The sequence below is a fragment of the Cardiocondyla obscurior genome, linkage group LG12 (assembly GCF_019399895.1).
Source record: "Cardiocondyla obscurior isolate alpha-2009 linkage group LG12, Cobs3.1, whole genome shotgun sequence".
Classification (NCBI taxonomy): domain Eukaryota; kingdom Metazoa; phylum Arthropoda; class Insecta; order Hymenoptera; family Formicidae; genus Cardiocondyla; species Cardiocondyla obscurior.
This window is the reverse complement of record NC_091875.1, coordinates 5823816-5843266: the sequence shown is the minus strand read 5'-3', so window position 1 is coordinate 5843266 and position 19451 is coordinate 5823816. Positions and strand designations below refer to the sequence as shown.

Genomic DNA, 19451 nt, shown 5'->3' with positions numbered 1-19451 from the left:
CACATTTTTATTGGCTACCAGCGGTACGCGCCGGCAACGCTAACAGTTGGTTACTGCCCGTAGCGAGTCTATATATAAAACACGCGAGAGAGCAAGTGCGTGAACGGACGTGGATACCGCATTAAATGCACACCGTGAGAGCACGTGGTTCCGCATTCTGTGTCGCGGGCGAAATAGCCCGCCGCGTCTCATTCCGCGCTAAATCTCAATTAAAAACAGATTTGAATTTGTGACGCTGCGGGATGCTACGTTTCGGTAGACCGGACTAATCTTTACATTCATGGGATTCGTCAAATTCATTCTGCCTTTTCCATCTCGCGTCCGCTAATCTACGCCGATTAGTTTCTACGGCGTTATTTCGAAAATTGTCTATTTATCTTTATATTCATTATACCCGTGTCTAAACGTCGTAATGCCTTTTGTTTCGAGATTTTCCCCGGTCGCATTCGTGAAATTTTTTACTAATGGCGATGCATTATCCAGCGGACGAGGTGAGGCAAGCGGGGCGTTGCATATCAGGGGAATTTGTTTGTTCAGGAACGCGATATCAACTGTGCTTTGAATTCGGACGATTAATCACAACCGCCTGACTCTGCATACCTACATCATGAACATACACTGGTTTTCGTGCAATATCGCTTCGCGACAAATGCAGATTGATCGCGTAATATATGTAGGTGTGCGCCATTTCGCCGTCAAATTTTTAAACAATCGGCGCGGACTGACGCGATTTTTTAGAATGGAATCGGACACAACGTCGCACCGATTTCACCGCAATTAAAAGAGAACTGTAAAAAAAAAAAAAAAGAAACGTATCGAAATTTTAATACAAAATTTCTTTCATGGTAATTTTTATGATATTGTGTTATTTAATTCTTGCTATTTTTTATATTTTAAAATATTAAAAAGTTTTAGAATATTTCTATGTTAGAAAATAAAAGAGGTAGGAAGAATATAATTTGTTCGTAATGTTTCTTATTTCCGGGGAGATTTTCCGTTAATAATGGTTGCAATAATTTCCGCGTTCTCTATTACATTTCGCGTCGATGTATGCAAATCTAAGCAGCGTACTGCATTTTGAAATCGTGATGAACGAGCGCAGATAGGTTTTTGCGCATAAAAGCTGGGTCATATAGTCCGTTATCTGTGTTTCTCCAGAAGAAAAACTTCGATACTATAGTCACATTTCACTGTCGTCTAAGGGGAAAAATGTGTTTTACGGGATAAAACTTATAACTTTTTATGTGACAACAATAATTCTTTATTTTCACTTTTAATAAACGATATTCGCACCATGCATCGTTATTATAATCATCTGAGGGGATTTGAAAAAAAAATTTATGTATTTCGAATTTTATCTTTGACTTTTTATGCAATAATAAGTTCCGAGCTTTCTCCGTCGTCGGCGAGGGTCATGAATGGATGAAAGTGTCCCTATTTCAGTTTTATGACGGAGTAACACATCGCAAGTAATGTTAGCGAAGATCGGGTTTATTAGACAGCGTTTGATATACCGACTCGCGACGGGAACAAGGGAAAATTGTAACTATATGTTCAAAAACATGACCCGTGTTATCTTGCGGCGGGGCACGTGTGAGTCGTGATCATATCTTGAATACTTTATACTCCCGGTGCGAATTACCGTCGTGATTTACAGTGTACTAAATAAGTAGAAAGTCTTGGCGTCACGAAATCTTTCGCGATAAACAAACGTAAGCGACGCATAAATTGAAGAATCGTTTCACGATCTTTCTAAGCTTCCTTTGACTAATTTTCCAACCAAAATTATCTACCGACTAAAACAAATGAGAACGCACGCAACGTTATTGCGTAACGGTAAATGTAATTTTCTTTGATGTCGTGAAGTACGGTGGTTTCCATATTATTAATGAAGCGTAAAAAGATTTCTCCTTCGTACGTACGTGATTTTGCTAGTAATACCGCTCAGTTTCGTGGTAATGCGCGCGGCGCGAAAAACACCCGCAAAGCGGTTTTCTTCGTGGATATTTGAAGCGTAGTATTCTTCAAATTTCATCGTGCACGTATACCAACCGCGAAATCATGTGAATGTTTCAAGAAGTTTGCCTGGTAAACGTACTACGGATAAAAGCCACGGCTTGCGGTCCTATATTTTTCATTCAATGGGATTTCCATTCGGGTAAAGGTCAGAGATTATATAGGAATGGCAGGTTTTCGCCGATTAACAGCACTAGGTTTTTGATATTTGCGCTCACGCTCGAAATATCCGATAATCGAATATCGGAAAGTAATAAAGTATATATCAAGAAATATTGCCGAGGGACGTGATTGAAATGTTTTGCCTTCTCCCGGCCCGGCTCACGGGGTGGAGATAATTTTTATAACCGGAAATAAGGAACTATGCCACTTTTAGAAATCACGAACGGTATTTTAAACGTCGAGTTAAAGTTTACCGAGGAGAGATTTAAGAGTGTCGAAATTTTCAATTACGTTTCGCAGCGTGTCAATAAAGTTCAGAGTCGAGCTAAGAATATTTGTATTCGATTCCTTTTATAGCATTTTTATTAGTGGGCGGATCGAAAAGTGGGCGAAGGGGGAGAATATAAAATTTTAATACAATAGGTACAAAACAGGAGCAAGCAGCTTCGCGCGGCACCTATTCCCAAGGAATTTTCGAATCGTGATAGATACTTCGCTTCTGGAACATATTACGTACGGCGGTAGATAACGCGGTCTTCTATCATCGTATCCACCCACCTGTTCGACGTATCAATTTTATGCAGATACGGCCGCGGGAGAACGTTTGCGCGCTTTCACCTTTCTTATCCGCGCAACTTCTTTCGTTGATGCATTCTGCCGGCAAACTGTATTCCCGCTCTTGCGCATAAATCTTCGGGCGAAATCTCTGATTTTCGCGAGTTTTACGCGGAACACCCGTTGCGCCACTACGATATTATTACACCTTTTACTTAAGTATATTTGAGCGAACAGTTGGATGCTACTCTCCGCGCGCAACTCTAAGTGCAACTTTGCATCCGGCGCGTCTCGCTCAAAGGATGCGAAACATCGAGGCTTTGAGTTGAATGACGTCAGTCAGACTTTGGCGATGCAGCACTCATGATTATGATACTTGCTTGATATATATGCGAAGCGCGCATACCGTAGTATGTACACCATTGTTACCCGGAACAGCAGAACTCGGTGATATTTCACGCGATTATAAATTAACGAGACAATATTACGACGAAGCTATTATTATTAATAGCATTAACATTAATAACCATGATATTTTAATATCAAAACGTATCCGAGGAAGGGAAAAATTAAATAAATTTGATGACGTTTTTTTTTATTAATCAATTAGCTATTACTTAACGTTTAAAAAATTAGGAGAGTCAGCGCGGTTAATGTTTCGTGAAGTAATAAAGTTTTTATTAATTTCATTAAAATGTATTAATTCACGAAGGCACGATTTAAATGGTAATTCTGTGAAGCATTAAATAAGCATTTTATTACTTTACGCAACATTAGCTGCCGCGTATATTTTCAAATTTCAGTTTCTTTAGTATTAATTGCAGAAGTAAATATAGTTCCAAGTAATTAAACATTTTTATTTAGATATTATTTTACTTTATTCCGTACCGTAAAGAATTTTTTTTTTTTCTTTTAAAATAATAATACTCCGTAATGCCGCGAGAAAACTAGAAGATTTTATCGTTATACAAAATAGCAAGGTAAATGTAGTCTGTAAATATTTCTACGACTTTGATAGAAAACCGTGCACACTTATTTCGTTGTTTGTGAAAACGTCCGACGTTGCTCGCGGTATCATTTAATAAAACCGAGTTTAAGTGCGGCGAAGCAACGTTCCTCGGAATATTCATAAAACGTGCTAGCTGCGAGATTTGCGGAAAAATACAGATGTATAAATTTGAGGACAAAATGCAACGTGCATCGGAATATTCGAGCCGCGTCATTACAATTCTATTAGCAGTTGGGAAAAGATAATTTTTCCGACAGCGGTCTATTAGATAATACGCGATATTAGGGAAACGCCCGTGTAATATATTCAACACCTTCTTTTAAATATTAAATTTATGAAGAAAAAAAAAAAAAAAAAAAAAAAACCCTCCGACCCTCTTTAACTTAATACGAATATATTTCAATTGTACGAAATCTCGCGCAACAATTCAAATTACAAAAGTCATTTTTCGCGTTTACGTGCCGCGCAGGTATACGATAGCGACTTAGAACGACAGCTTACGGCGTAAGTTACAGCGTAATTAAGTTGCCGAGATGATACTTCCACGTGTTTCTAATTCACGTCCAACGCGCCTTATTTAAACGCATTTCGAAACGAAATAAAAAAAAAAGGAGAAAGAAAAAGAATTAAAATACACGCGAACCTCGCGCGCGTCCGTCGAATTCCGTTCTTTTCGTGAATTCCATGGCTTTTCCGAATTTAGGTAGGAATATTCGGTAAAGCTTTTTTCCGAGGTCGCTTCTTGCATCGGCGGATTCAGGCCGAAAATGAATATTTTAACGCAGTTCTACCGGGGGGGTTTCGTCGGGTTTTATGGACATCACGTAATTAATTCGCGAAGCAAATAAAATGAGCGAATGCACTACGACTCGTGTACCCGCGAGTTTCTACCCATATTAAGCAATAAATTTAGTTGATATTATAAAATTTATGAAAACGTTTATCACATGAATAAAAAATGTATTTTAATAACGCGTTAGCTTTTTTGCTCTCTCTCTCTCTCTTTTTTTTTTCTCTTTGATTATGCATGACAAGAGCTTACAACTATTACACATCAATTTAAAACCCTGCCAGACAAGAAATTTTTTTATCTCGATACACAGTCGGTTTAATAGTCGCACATTTTAATTCGGGATTAATCAGGAGTACGATGACACACATTAAAACTGCGCACCGCTCGAATCAATCTTGGCTTCTCAAGATATTTGTCACGATGCGAAATAAATGCGCGTGAAATATTTTCTATCTTCAATTTCGAGTTGACCGTCGGTGCGCAATTGATGCAGTAACTTGTTTCTCGGAAGATGCCACCCGGCGATTTGCATATTATTTCGCGTTATCGATTTCGGAACGGCATTCTGCGAGTCGCATTTAAACCGAGAAGCTCGAAGCGATACGGGAATACACACGAATGCAAAGGCGGAGATAAGAATCGCGCCTCGTAAGTGTGCCGCGTACCGGCGATTTATATTTTCTATTCTCTCTAGCGCCTCGATTTCCATTTCGAGTGAATCAATCGCGCCAAATATCGTCGCCGATACGATCCAGGAAGTTAGATACGCCCCGCGAATCCAAGCTAATGATCGGTTAGTAACTGTGAGATACAATGGCATTCGCTACCTTCCTAGCACTTGATAGAACCGCGTTTCAATGGATAATGCAACGACCGACTGAGAGCGGCTTTCATTACACGAGTAACACTGGCGCTTGTGGCGTTTTGTCGCGATAACAACAAACCGTGAAACGAGGAAACGTTCACCGTAATGAGATAAACGTGGAATATTTTATTTTCTACGTTTCATAAATTAATCAGCGAATAATTAATTACGCGGCTACTGTTTCGTGGATTTTTTTAAATATTGCCTAGGATAATACTTTCGGAATTAATGAACGGGGAAAAACTTCTTTTTTTTTTTTTTTTTAATCTTTTTGATAGACGCTGTTATTTTTTCCCGGCTTTGTTTTATCTCTCTCAAGTTTGTAATGATCAAAAACCGTAGGATTATATGCTGTTACATGCAATCGATTTCGAACTTTGCTATCGTGGGCATACGTCACGTTGTATTAAGACAGTAGATAAGTCTCTTATTTCCGGCGGCGACATTACAGGTCCATTACGAGCGGGGAAGGACCCTTAATCTTATCCGTAATTGCAGTAGCACGGTCGACGACTTCCGACACACACACATAAAATGCTGGGGGTATATCGTTCCCTTTCAGTTTTAATATCGTTTATTCAGAAATATATCAAACGGGACGTGGTCAGGAATTCGATAAGCGGTATGAACTCGGAGATAGGCATGATGGATCTACGCTCTTGTAAATTTTCGTGGGAGTTAATCGCTGCGAACTTTCCGCTCACTTCGAATATAGTCTCGAGATAAGCATTTTGTGGATCTGATAACCTTCTAATACCAGTGGTTTGAAAGGCTTAAGGGTTTAAAGAACTCTCTCTCTTTCTCTTTCTCATTTTTTTTAAATTTTCCTTCTCTCTCTCTTTCTCTTTCCCCCCTTAAACATTTATAATAAAGATTTTTCTCAGAATATTTTAAAAGTTATACAGATTTCAAGATACTGCGCTTTAAAATGTAAGACCCCGAAATTTATGTAAAATTTATGTAAGTTAACAACATAGATTTAATTTGCATTTAAAGGTAATGAGTAATATTTATGCAACTATTTGAATTTTCATGAATTTTGAGTATTTCGCGCTACTGTTTATATTATAATAACACACCGCAATTTGGATTTACTTTACGGATAATTTTATCATACGAAAGAGGTATTTAATCTTGCAAATTCTGCTTTTCATTCGGTTTTTAAATCCTACTTAACCCAATTCATAGAGTAAACCATTAAGAACCATAGTAACCTCTTTTGTTTGTAGTGCCGCAACACAAGCGAGCTGTTTTGCGAAGATAAATCATTATTTCGCGATGCGACAGCTGCGGTTACTTTTCAGCAAAACAAAAAAAGTAAAAAACTAAAAAAAATTAAAAAGAAAGAGAGAAGGTTTGTTTAAATACCCGTGAAGAAACTCCGTGTAAATTTTCAACTATGAAGATTAATTCCCTCGTAAAAGATACGCGTATTTAAAAAACGTCATAACTTATGATTTGTAATTCCCGAGTTCGAAAGCTCGTCGTTTTTCGGGGCAACGATATAGAATTGAGCGAGGGAGTTTACGATTACACGAAATAACGGGTCATATATCGAATATCAATGACTCTCGCCGATCGATAGCCGGCGAGGTGAGGTATAAGCTCTTTACAACACAGAACGCCGAAGGATCAAGAAGGATGAAATCCGGATTTTCGGAAAGCTATATGGAGTACAGAGAGAAAAGAAAAGTGGGAGGGAGAGAGATAGGGAGGCGAGCATCCAACGTGTGCTCAACCATAGTCGTTAAATCCACTGTCGTCGGTTGCAGTTTCCACCGCGCAAAGTATCCGCATTGAGAGAGAATGCACGGCTTTATGGGTTTCACGGAAGGGCCCCCGCCTTGCTTTACAGCGGCGCGATTATGATCGGCCAGTTGCTACTTGTTGAGCAACAATTTCGTTCGCCTAACGTCCGCCGCGGAGCAGATAACTTCGCGCAGCCGTTCGTTAACTATTTCCTATACTGCATCATTAACTACTTCGAGCCGCGAGAAGGAAGTTCCTGGCGCACCCCGGCGAAATAGTATCTCGCGTTATAATGTGCAAAAGAAGTAACGATCGTTAACGCGGAGCTTTTATATCGCGAGAATATTTATACCTTTAAATATAATCGCGGCGACTTTTTGCCCGACGTCTTTTAACCTGGCGGTAAAGTACCCCCCGGCTAAATAAAACGTGGTTTACGAACCTCCTTCCTGTGGAAACACTCGGAATACATATTTCTAACAAAGCTACTTTTACGGCCGGAATGCTTGTAACGTGCGCGACAGGTCGCGCGGCTGATTTATCGCTTCTAGAATGGCCGTGTGCGCCGCACACGTGACACGTTCGTTAATTACGAATTTTTACGTATCGCGGAATTAATGGAAACGCTGGGCGGAGTAATTATCTGCAGTTACCGCTTGTTGGACAGCAAAGCGGGGCTGACTGCCGTGCAGTTACCGCGATAACTTCTTGAATTTCTCAGGCCATTAGCTATCCCGTTAGCAGACTATTAATTTGCGTGACACGCTGAATTAGGATCCGTGCGCGGGATCCAGTTTAGAAACTCGGATAATACAAAGTGGTACTGGGAGGGAAAGGGGGTGGAATCTAACCACCCATCTCAAGTTGCACAATCGCGCGCTCTTGTACCGCGGAGCCTTTAATATTTTAAATCTCTTTTCGTTTAAATCGACCTGATTAGCTCGGGAATGAAAATCAACGATACGCCAGATTCGCGGTCGTCGTATCTTGGCGGTGACCTTAATGGGATCGTACGTACGAGGTAGCTAGTATTTGGCGATATGAGGTCGACGGGTACCTTTGTACGAGCTCCGCTCGCGATAAGGTGCACCCAATGATGCTCCGAAATACATAACCGCTCTTCAGATAAGCCCAAGCGCCTCCTCTTCCGGGTATGACGTAGTATTATCGTTGGATACATCGACATTAGTTATTCGCTGGCACATTGTTGCCTCCGATCACGACGGTTGTGTGCGGAATTTTTTTTTTTTCTTTTTTTGCAACACGCTTTAAAACGCCCGCTGCAGTTATATATATATTATATATATATCTTTTTTAATGGAAAAATACTCATTTGTATACATTATTAAACATTATACGCGACGTCCTACATTTTTACCGCGTTATATTTTAATGAAAGGTCATATGGGCAACTTAGAGGCGATATTTGCTCGATGAAAATAGAGAAAATCGAGAGCGGGATCACTTACCGCTTTCTAAACTTTCCCTTGCTTTAGTATTATTTATTGGCTCAGTTATTACTATTATTATCGTAATAAAAATATATTAATTTTTGTAAGAGATTAAATATATATATATTTTTTTTTTTTCCCGAAACCAGAAACTTTCTACTCGCGTTTTTTTTTTTTTTGAGCTTACGTCGTTTTCTACAAACAGTTAATCGTACATGCCAATGGCCTTTTTCAAAAACGCATGCTTTCCCGTTCGAGTCGTATGGAAGTGCACGAAATAACGTAATACCAGAAGGACGAACTTCTGCGAGTCTCTCCGGGGAAATACAAAGCAGGTCCTCCTTGTAATACGGACCTACGTCACTCCGGAGCCTGAGCTTCTCGACTTTTTTCCTGACCCGCGTCACGTGCCGCTCGTTGGAAAGTTTTCCGTATTCTCTTCTCGCTTGATACGGCGCGGAACAGCCTTTTCGCGTATGCAGGCCAGTCGCTGGAAAATGTCTCCCTCGGAATGGCTTAATTACCAGATGGCTTTGGTCTTTATATTTGTGAAATATGATTATTAACAAATGGCGGTTGGTTTTTAAGCTCTCGTAAAATCCTTTCAAGTACTTGAAATCTTTCTGAATTTCCTTCCGTTTTATAATAATTAGTGCGTGAATTACTGCGTTTATAGTTTTATTTTATAATAATAATATATCAGTATATGTATAATAATAATAAAACAGGCTTTTTTTTTTCTTTTCGTGGCATAGGCGCGGATGAGTCAATAATATAAAATATAAGCACGTGCATTTATTAAAACGCCTCGCGTTAATTAATATTTCCACACATTTGAAGCCCAACGATCATTAAATATTCAATGTGACTTAATTCATCCCATGATCAGAATATTTCCCTTGCAAATATTCTTTCGATAACAGAAAGACTTAATAGTCCACGCAGCCTTCATTTAAATTCATTTCACGATCTATATAATCCGACCATATAATTTAATACCGAAAGCCCTCGGTTTTTGAGCAGCCAATACCTTAAGTCTCGGTTATTTCCTTCTTCAAATATTAGGTCGTTGGATATGAAATGTCAGATTTTGAAAGTTTGATCTTTATAAAATGTCCTTACGGGGCAAATACACCTTCTGGCCATAGATCACTGTGCGTCGCGAGCGTGAAAATGTTCAAGCTTGTTGAATCTCATTGGAACGAAAATTGAAAAGGCGGAATAAGCTCCTCGGGGAAAATTTAAAGAATGTATATTAGGTACAGTTAAATTTTATTACTTAAACTTCGCGTAAGTAACTTTATGTGGGTTACGTAATTAACGTAACTAACGTAAAGTACTTTAACGGAAAATTGAGTAGTTGGGATTTAATTATCACGGTATTTAATATCGAAACTTGGCAAATTGCGAAAAGACGCACGATTAAGTTTTCGAGCGAGGAAATATCGTTTTGCACATCGGCAGGAGCGTTGTCGGCCGTTAAACGCGGCATCAGCCTTGCGACTATTTCACTCTCTTTCTCTCTGTCTTCTCTATTTTCCGGAACTATCCGGAAATCGTGGGACGTAAAACCGGTGTTTTACGTGTAACGTTGTAATGCCTTCAACACCGAAACAATGACCCGCCGGTCGAAATACGCTCGGAATACAACTCCATCGAGGAGAGCCTTCAGTGATTTCCCCGAAAGCAGCGAGTGCGCCGGGTTGACCTTAATCTTCTCTCTATGTACGCGTGTACATGTACGTGCGTTAGGAAAGCGGATGATTATGCCGGGCATTCCATAGAATCCTAGGGGTGGAGTTTTACCTTCTTAAGAGGGCAATAGGGATCTCCGAAATTGAGCGCACACGCGTTGACTTCGGAGATTATTTTAATTCTCTATCGTTTACTTGCTTCGTAATTGCTTTAGTTATTTTTTATACTTTCTTCGGATGACGAAACATGAGTTATACAAACGTTACAAAATAACGAATATTAATGGAGTAATAATTAATCATATAATTTCTGATCTTCAATTTTATATTGGTAAAAAAAAAATAAATTTTAATACAGAAAAATATTGTTGTATTAAAATATATTTTTTTTTTTAATTAATAATCTGCTATTATTATTCGGCAAATAATATCTTTTAGATTTCTTCTTCTTTTTTTAAATTTTATATCGTCAAAATATATTGCGCGAAGCTGTCACATTCGCAGTAAAATGTGTGGAGATAACGTAGGCCGTAATTTTCCCGCCGCGTGACGTTTTATATTCGTAAAAGAGGAGGCCAAGAACAGGAGGAGAGAATACGGGTAGGTCAGTTACGACGCCAGATTTCAGTAAGGCCGACAAAAAATGAGCTCAGATGTCTCCGAGGCTTTCCTCCACTTCTCTCCGCGACGGCTTCACCTCTCGTCTTTCGCACTGTCATTTGTCTTGTCCTCGTAGCCGACACTCTTGTCTCTCTTTTCTCCCGAGTGCGACGCGTTCCGCGCCGCGGCCCGCGACACCCGCACAAGGGAGAGTAATGCGTGCGAGAGACATGCGTTTCGAGGGTCGTTCTCACAAGTTCGTATCATCCGACCCGCGCGGCTCCGACGAATTTCCCTCGAGAAGCCCGCGGCAAAATTGAGACTTCTTTCATCGGCTATTGCTCGCCCGGGCTTCTAGAATTCGCGTTTCGTACGTCCCTTCCGCCGTCTCCGCGCCCCTCTCTCCCGCTTACGTCGGTGTTGTTCAATTAGTGTCTGGCTGCAACCAGCGAGCTGCACCGAGAGCTCCCTAGTACCGATCCTGCTAAATTTCCCGAGAAGATCCGGCGAAAATTAGATTTTCGACAGCTTCAACTGCCCGAAAAATAAGATTACCTTGAGTGAACAAAATTTAATTTCGGCTCCTCGAATAGAAATAGATAAACACTCTTGTCTTAGGAGCGGCGCTCATATATCGCGTTAAGGTGTAATTTTAATTATATGCCCGTTATTTACGAGTCGTGATTAATGACGTTACGTCCGGGAAGTCGATACGCGCGTGTTCGTGAATACTTTATTAATTTTTTTATGAATGTACCGATGAACACTTGGGTTTAAAAAATTTAATCGCGTGTCAATGCAAGCATTAAATGATGCGCCTGTTTCACCGAAGTAACGATTACAGCTGCTTTACTGTTCTTTTTTAATTGGACGATAAACGTTTAATTAAAATATTTAACGCGGAAATTTCCAATATTTTTATATAAGCATTTTGCGATGTAGGTATTAGTTATTAATAAAATAATATTATGTAAATCGAGTAATGGCGAAACCAATAGCACAGAAAAAAAAAATTAAATATTGCGGCTTTATCGTCTCCGGTGTAGAAATAGCCAGTCTCCGTGATAGCGCTTCAGATTGTAACAGCTGATGGGATTATTTATCGTCAATACTCGCGCAGAATAATTATATAAATTATAACTTGAGAATTCGTAGTTCAAGTTTAGAGGATGGTAGGTCGGTACATGAAAGTTTGCGAGTTGAGAACTGGAGTTCAGAGATTAGAGACGAGAGTGTGTTAAGATTGAAATCAAGAGTTGAGAGTCAAGTTTACCTATATATACATCGCAGCTTGAGAGCACAATATTTGCAATAATTCGGGAATTATTGATTGCCGGATTAGTAACAATTGAAGCGTTTCGCTGTAACGCGGGATGAATCTTCTAGCATAGGGATCCTCTTAAAAAATATATATGTACATTTTCGAACGGACTCTACGATTTTTGCTGAATAAGAAAATGTGTCTGCGTATTTTTTTTTTCCTTTTTTTTTTTACACGTTGCTCTTTCGTCGTTCTCTAATTCATTCGCCGTGTTTGTCCATTGCGCAAGTGCCAAGGCTTATTAGGCACGCGCTTATATATCGAGTGCACCCTGACGATGTACGCTAGCATTGCACTCGAGGGAAATACCCCAGTTTTCAGATGCATCCCCGGCGCGTTGTCTTTGTATCCGGTCGTACTCTCGTGTTGGGCAAATTGATGTCGTAATTGCGGACAGTTCATCACTTTTTCACGCGCTCCCGGACTCGCGCGAATGGGATTGGAGCGGGATTAGAAACGGGATCCTGCTCGTAAATTCGACCCCTAACGACTCCGAAAGATCGCGGCACAGTTGATTTTTCAACCTTTTTTATTTTTGCATAAAAAATTTTTTCAGAGCACCAACCATGTTAACCATAATAATTGATATGTACTAATTAATATTGGTCGTTGAACGCATTTTGCACGAATTATGTGAACTTTTTTGTAGCGGATACATTGCGGTATTTTTCGATTAAATCAATTTTATATCACTCAAGATGCGGTCAGTAGTTTGATTCTGAAAATTATTATACGTGGGTAAAATTGCTTCTTCCTACGCAGGAGAAGCAAAAGTAAATGGCGCGCGCTTTGTAATCTCTAGTTCGACGTTTTAAAAAATGAGACTGAAATATTTATAGTCGTGGTTCCGTTCGCTTTGATTTATCGTCGAGGTTTTAATAAATTATTTATCGTTATTTATTTTCTTACGCGCGCCTGTCATTTTTCATCGTGAAACGCGCGATCTTCGGGAATTTACAGCCACCCCGCGAGCTCTCGCGCTTTACGTCGTCATCCACGACATTTACGATGCATTAATGAATGCTCCGTTCCACCGTGCACATTTGTTTCATGTCCCATCTAATTAATACGCGACGTCGCCGCCGCGTTTCTGTCTTTCGCGGTCGGGCAGGGTCGGCTTTGAGGTGACTTTCGTTTGCCGGTGCAAAGCGAGCATTATGCCCGGAACCATCTGGCATCGAGCAGGCGAAAGGGCTGACGCGGAATATTTATCAGCAGCCCGGAAAGAACGAGGGAAATATCTCCCCGTCGGAGAAAATGCTATAAATCACCGGCCTGCTTTTCAGGAGCCGATTGTATTTTATAAACGAAGGCGAATTAGTCGTATTAGCACGCCTAGAGATACACGGGAATGCCGATGAATTGAATAAGACGACACGGCACGTCTCTCACCCCTGCGCGCGCTGATTGATGCCCTCCGTCGAGGCAGATCTATTATTACTGCCTGACCTGCTCAAGAACGAGGATTAAACCCCTCAGCCTCCCCGCCGGCGAACTGCACTGTCATCCGAGAACGAGGGAGCGCGGGACTCGTCTATAAACCCCCAAGCGAGTAATTCTTGTCTGCACTTTGTTGTTTCGTAAATGCAAATTGTGTTAGTTCTCACCGTCGAATCTCATCATTTATCGGCTGTTATTTCTATTATTTTCAGAACATTATCGTCGAACACGAGATGATTTAGTTTACGTATTTTTCTGTTTTCAATACTCTCAACTGATTATCTAGCTCGAAGAGATTCCTTTTCTTTTTCTTTTTTTTTTTTTTTTTGACGGATTTCTTATAGGATCTCTATTCCGTAATGCACGATGCCTTTGATCGTTTCAAACATCCTTGATATTTATTCCGGCGGCGCTGAAACGATTCTCCTTCACGCCTGACGTTTTTCCGTCGCGGCAGATAAGCTTTCGGTAAATCACGTTTGCACGCGGCTCAATGCGCCCCGTCCGGGCGAATGCATCTTCGCGGGACAAAGGGATTACGTGCTTTCCTTATCGCGATCTCAAGCGGGCACGTGCTATCGCTCTCTCGCGCGCGGGCTCCGCTTTGTGCGTCGCGTCCGCGGAAGCGCTCGCTCCTGAATTTATATCGCGACCGACCCTCCGCCGAGGATTCCTTCCGCCCGGCATTGTATCTAACGCGGGCACAAAAGCGGGTCGACGACCCGGATGGGCCGACACCCAGGACAATTAGGTCCGAGTACGTTCGCGCGCGACCACCGAAAAAAAAAAATAAAAAAACATGCACGGTCCGACCGCGCGGAGATGCGCAACGCTCCTCGCTCCTATTCATAAGCCAATCTGAAATGCAACGGATCATACATATTACATGACGCACCCAGAATACAGGGATAGGTGAGGGAGGGCGACCGGCGCATAAAATTTTATCGGCCGTTTCGCGGATACAGCGACAATTTTACATAATCCGACGCATATCCCGGGGGGGGGGAGGACAAATTTTTTTTTTTTTATTAAGCGAAACAATTTAATTATCACATCGACGTTCGATCGTTTTTCTACCATGGGGCTTTCCTTTCCCCCGACCGACGTCGCGAGAATTCTAGCTGACGCAATTCCGTTTCTGTTTAACGATCTTCGAGTGACGTCTAGCGTTTGTCAGAATTTAAAACTGTTGTTTTAGACTTGTACGATTGCACGCGGAATTCATGTTACGTTTCACGCAGAATTAGAGTAATCAGCTTGAACCTTATGACCGTGACTAATGGAAAGATATCAAAAGTCAGATTGAATTATCTCCGAAGCGAGCTGCCCGAGCTTCGATAGTCGCTAAAATTCTGTGAAATTTAATACGTTCCGTGAACAAACTAAATAACTAAATTAATTTCAACTGCTTTGGCCACTATTTAACAATCCGGACCGTAATCGAGTAAGTCAATTATCATTCATACGTAAAAGCTCGCGAACTGTTCCGTTGATTTAGGAGATGTCATAAAATTTATGTAATTGTTGCGGCGTGATTGCGAGCGCGATGTCGCAGCAGGGGATCGCGTTCGCTCGACATCGAGACTGGGGGCTCGTTCTAGCTTTATTCAGACGTCGCGGGGCTCGATGTTCTCCGCGATAGCGTGACTAATCGCGAACGCGGGCTAATGCATTGGCACGTCTCGTGTATTCAGACTGCATTTGAGCGGCGCGACGAATCTCGCATTTTTCCCGAATAAACGACGGTGACTCACTAGATGCGCTTCCACTAGTTGCGTGTTTTCGTCTAGCGGTAGATGTGCCGCCGCGCGCGGAGAAACTCGCCGGGATGCTGCCTTGGCAGCGTGCCACGTCGTGTCATCGCTCGTGCCGCGCAAATTCGAGATTTCCTCGGCTGGCGTCCCGACAGGTAAACACGCGCTCGCTGCTAAACGCTCTCAATTATCGACCATCTTGAAATAAAATGTGTCGCGGCCCGTTCGCACCCCTGCGCGATAACTTAACACCTTCTTTGACCATCGCCGGAACTCGACGATTACAATTTATCATCGGAAGAACGGTCAACTCTATCGTAACCGGCACGTCGTGGGTTTGATTTAATATACGTCTCTTCGTCAAAGTTAATTTATTTAGTTTATAGTTTACTCTAGAATCGTCGGGGAAGTAAGAAATTAATCCACCCGCGAGAATGTCAGGCATTGTTTCGCGCCGTTGATTCGTAATTGGCGTTTTGTTCGAACGTAGTTTAACGTTTCATCAACAGCAAAGCTAATGTTGAAATAAGTCATCATTTGTGCCATTCTCACGATTAAGGATTAAGGATTAAATTGGAGGGTGCTAATTGCATTGTAAATCAGTGCCAGCCGAACATGTTGCAACTCTGTTTTCTCTCTAATCTGTCCTACACTCTGCTTCGTGTTACAAGGTCTAGTTAGCCTAATTCCGAAGTGATTCGTTTCTCGTGTTTGACAAACTTCGTAAATGTAATCAAATCAATCATTTTACACGCAAATTGAATCGTAACTCTTAGTTCCCCCATTAAAAGTAAATTAAATTAGATTATTATTAAAAAAAAAAAAAACCGATACAGTAAACGTTTCTAATAGAATCAGAAATATTACATGATTCTATAAAATCTAATATATTTTAATTTTAAATAATTGAATTGACGAATTCAGTCGCCATCCGGCAGGGAACGATTTAAATAATTAAATCTGAATTTTCATTATAATTAAGCATTTAATGGAACGGGAATATTGCTGATTATAGAAGTTTTAAATCTCGAATACGCTGCACGAGATGCCTAGTGAGGCGAAGTAAAGTGCGCCAAGTATAAGATATTTCTTTGTAAAAGACAGACTTTTTCATCGAGGAAGTTCGGCATTGTCGACGCATTTGTTAAGGTATAATACTCGCGAATCGGGGCTCAAATGCAATTTGCAATTTGTCTCGCGTTGCCTTCTGACCTCCCGGTTCTAAAGCATCCTACGCCACGGAAACTTTCTGTCTGGATCTGTTGCGAGTATCGAACTTATGGCAAACGTCTCGCATACGTTGTTGTGTCGATAGGGATACCCTAGAGAACGCACCATGTAAACTTCGTTCGATTTGCAGCGCATGATATACGATGTGCATCGATCATGTGCTCGAAATAGGTTAACGGAAATACGAGGTGCTTCAGAACTATCGCCGCTTCTCTTAACGACAGGTTTCAGTAACGGAGTGAAAAGAACAGCAAATTTGCTTCGATATTGAAGTATCGGCGATGTTCGAGGCGATTAAATTGAATCGTAATCAATTTCATCGTAAATATAGTTGTATTAAAAAAAAAATTACTTTCTTAAATTTTATTTCGTGAAACGGTAAGAAAACTTTTAAAATACATAAAAATTTAACGGTGTACAATCTTGCATATTTTTTTCTCCCTTTTTTTGTTTTTTTTTCCTAATTTTTTAATTCGAAACTCGAAGTGCGTTCTTAATTAAAGACTAATATTCACATTTCTCAGCTTTTAACCTCCGTTCGGAGAACTCGCCGAGTTGTAATGTACCATCGTCTAAATCAACAAAGTGTGAAAATGTTCTCCTAAAATATCTTCTCACGCATCTGTTAAAGTGCATTCCCCTTTTCTGTTGCAGGAAGTGTTGCACACGATCAGTGCACCCAGCGGGCAGGTTCAGCGCATCGTAATCTTTAAGAAAAACGGCGTGCAGGCGATGGTCGAATATCCTTTTCAATACATTTTTACTTTAGGTGCCTTCTATTTATTGCGCGAGCGATCTCACCGGTGAGTCATCTTGTCGATTTGCGTTAACGATTCTCGGAAGACGCTATATAATTCTCAATTGCGTAAATTAACGCTTTAAATTCAGTTGCGCCCGCACCACCGTTGCATTAAATTACCGGGAAATGCACCGCCAATGTTTCGTTTGCCAAGCGTAATACTATTTTACGACTGCAGATGTTGCACATTATAATATATATATGTATATACATATAAAGAATTAACGGGGCCGTTATTATTTCGTAATACTCAATTTACTACGTCTTACATTTTCTAAAGTGATTGAACATCCCCGTCGTCTCGTTATTCACTAGAGATTATTATTTTACTGAGAATTCTATTAAAAATGCAATTTAAATCTATTGAAGAAATTGCCATTGAAATTTTAACAAGCGAGTGTACAAAGGGGTTCTTATTTGAGAATGTGCAACGGGCGTCTTTGACTTTGACCGTGCTCGAACAATGCCGTCGGGAAAACGATTTATTTTACGTGAATAAACCGTCGTGCTTTCGCTTAAATTTGATTTACGCGATAAACTTCGAGGACCAACACAACGCGTTGGACAATGCGAGTCAACGTTTGGCAAACTTGAAACCCATGAGATCAACTCGTCTGACACAATCGTTCGACTTAGTGGAAGTTGGTCAAGACATGTACCGGTCGTTATAGCGTGAACATTTACAGAAGGGACTCGGGCTATAATTTTTTTTTCTTTTTATTTTTTTTTTTTTTTCTTTTTTTTGTCGCGATTCTTTTTCGGATATTCCGCGGGTGAATGCGTTTAACGTGCCTCACTCGGAAGCAGCGCGCTGTACTCTGGGTGAATCTCCGCTCCAACCAGAGCGGAATGCATTCCGGACTATTACGATTCGAATAATAGTCAAACCGCGTCCCGCGCGACTATAAATTCGTTAGAACTTTACGTCATGTCGGATTTATACTACACGACGACCACTTTGCGGGAAAACAACATTGTAATGCCGCGCAGTGAACTACGTGAGATTCCCGTCTCGTCGAGGCACTACATTTTATCGCGTTACGCGTAAAACTTGCCCGAACTTGGCTCGCAATTCATATATATAATTTCATCTCTATGGTAATTTTATTTGAAAATATTTTTTACCCTCCCGCGCGAACAGTTTTCCTTTCATTTGCAATGTTATCGAAGGGGCGCATTTGAATTAGGAAAAGCATCGTATCAAATTTAGTTTTCGACCGGCTGTACGTGCAATGAAAATACAGAGTCCGGCTATCGAAACTTGCCGGATATTTGTACGCCGAGTTTTGTTAACGTCCCGGTTTAACTTATGAAATTTTCACGCGCGTACACTTTGCAATGCCTGTATTTCCTTAACTACAATCTTCCGGCCGTCACGTTCGACACGGTGGAATCGGCAACCAGAGCAAAGGAAACGCTACATGGGGCAGACATATACTCCGGCTGCTGCACACTAAAAATCGACTTCGCTAAGGTGAGTACGTCAACGATTGTTTTTTCTTTTTTATTTTTTAGAAGGAAATTTATTCGAATTTGGATATGCAAATGTTAACGTAAGGCGCACTCGCTCGCCGACTGTACAGAGCCATGATAAAAAATGGGGGATCGTTTAAAAAAAATTCTGTCCGGAACGTTTTACGTAATGCCGCCTCGCGCTAACGTTGGAAGTTCGGGAAACCTATTTGCATCATTCATTTTACGTGACTCGTTATCAATTCTAATTAGCAACACCGTAAATGCCCGCGGTGTAAAATTTTATCTAATACATTGGAATTCATTGGCAACGTTTTGTATAAGTAAGCCGATATATTGATAAAGCCGACGCACCCGCGTTGCATCCGTAATGATAAATTATATCTGCAAGCGGCATAAATTATATTAAATTATGTGGATTTTTTTTTTCGAGCTATCGCGCGCATTTCCTCCCTTTCGACCGTAAATTATTTGACGAGCGTGAAATTTAACCTTTTTTTTTCCCCCTCTCTTTCTATCAATTTAAAATAAAAATTTTTA

General features: G+C 40.7%; 1 protein-coding gene across 2 annotated transcripts in view; it reads left to right on the top strand.

Moving 5' to 3' along the window:
• Sm (heterogeneous nuclear ribonucleoprotein L) overlaps nt 1–19451 on the top strand; it is a 131813-nt gene that overhangs the window by 30248 nt on the left and 82114 nt on the right. For both annotated transcript variants that reach the window (XM_070663778.1, XM_070663777.1), the window contains exons 4-5: nt 17294–17379; nt 18816–18912. In XM_070663778.1, coding sequence (XP_070519879.1) covers nt 17294–17379; nt 18816–18912 — 183 coding nt within the window. The remainder of the gene's footprint in view (nt 1–17293; nt 17380–18815; nt 18913–19451) is intronic.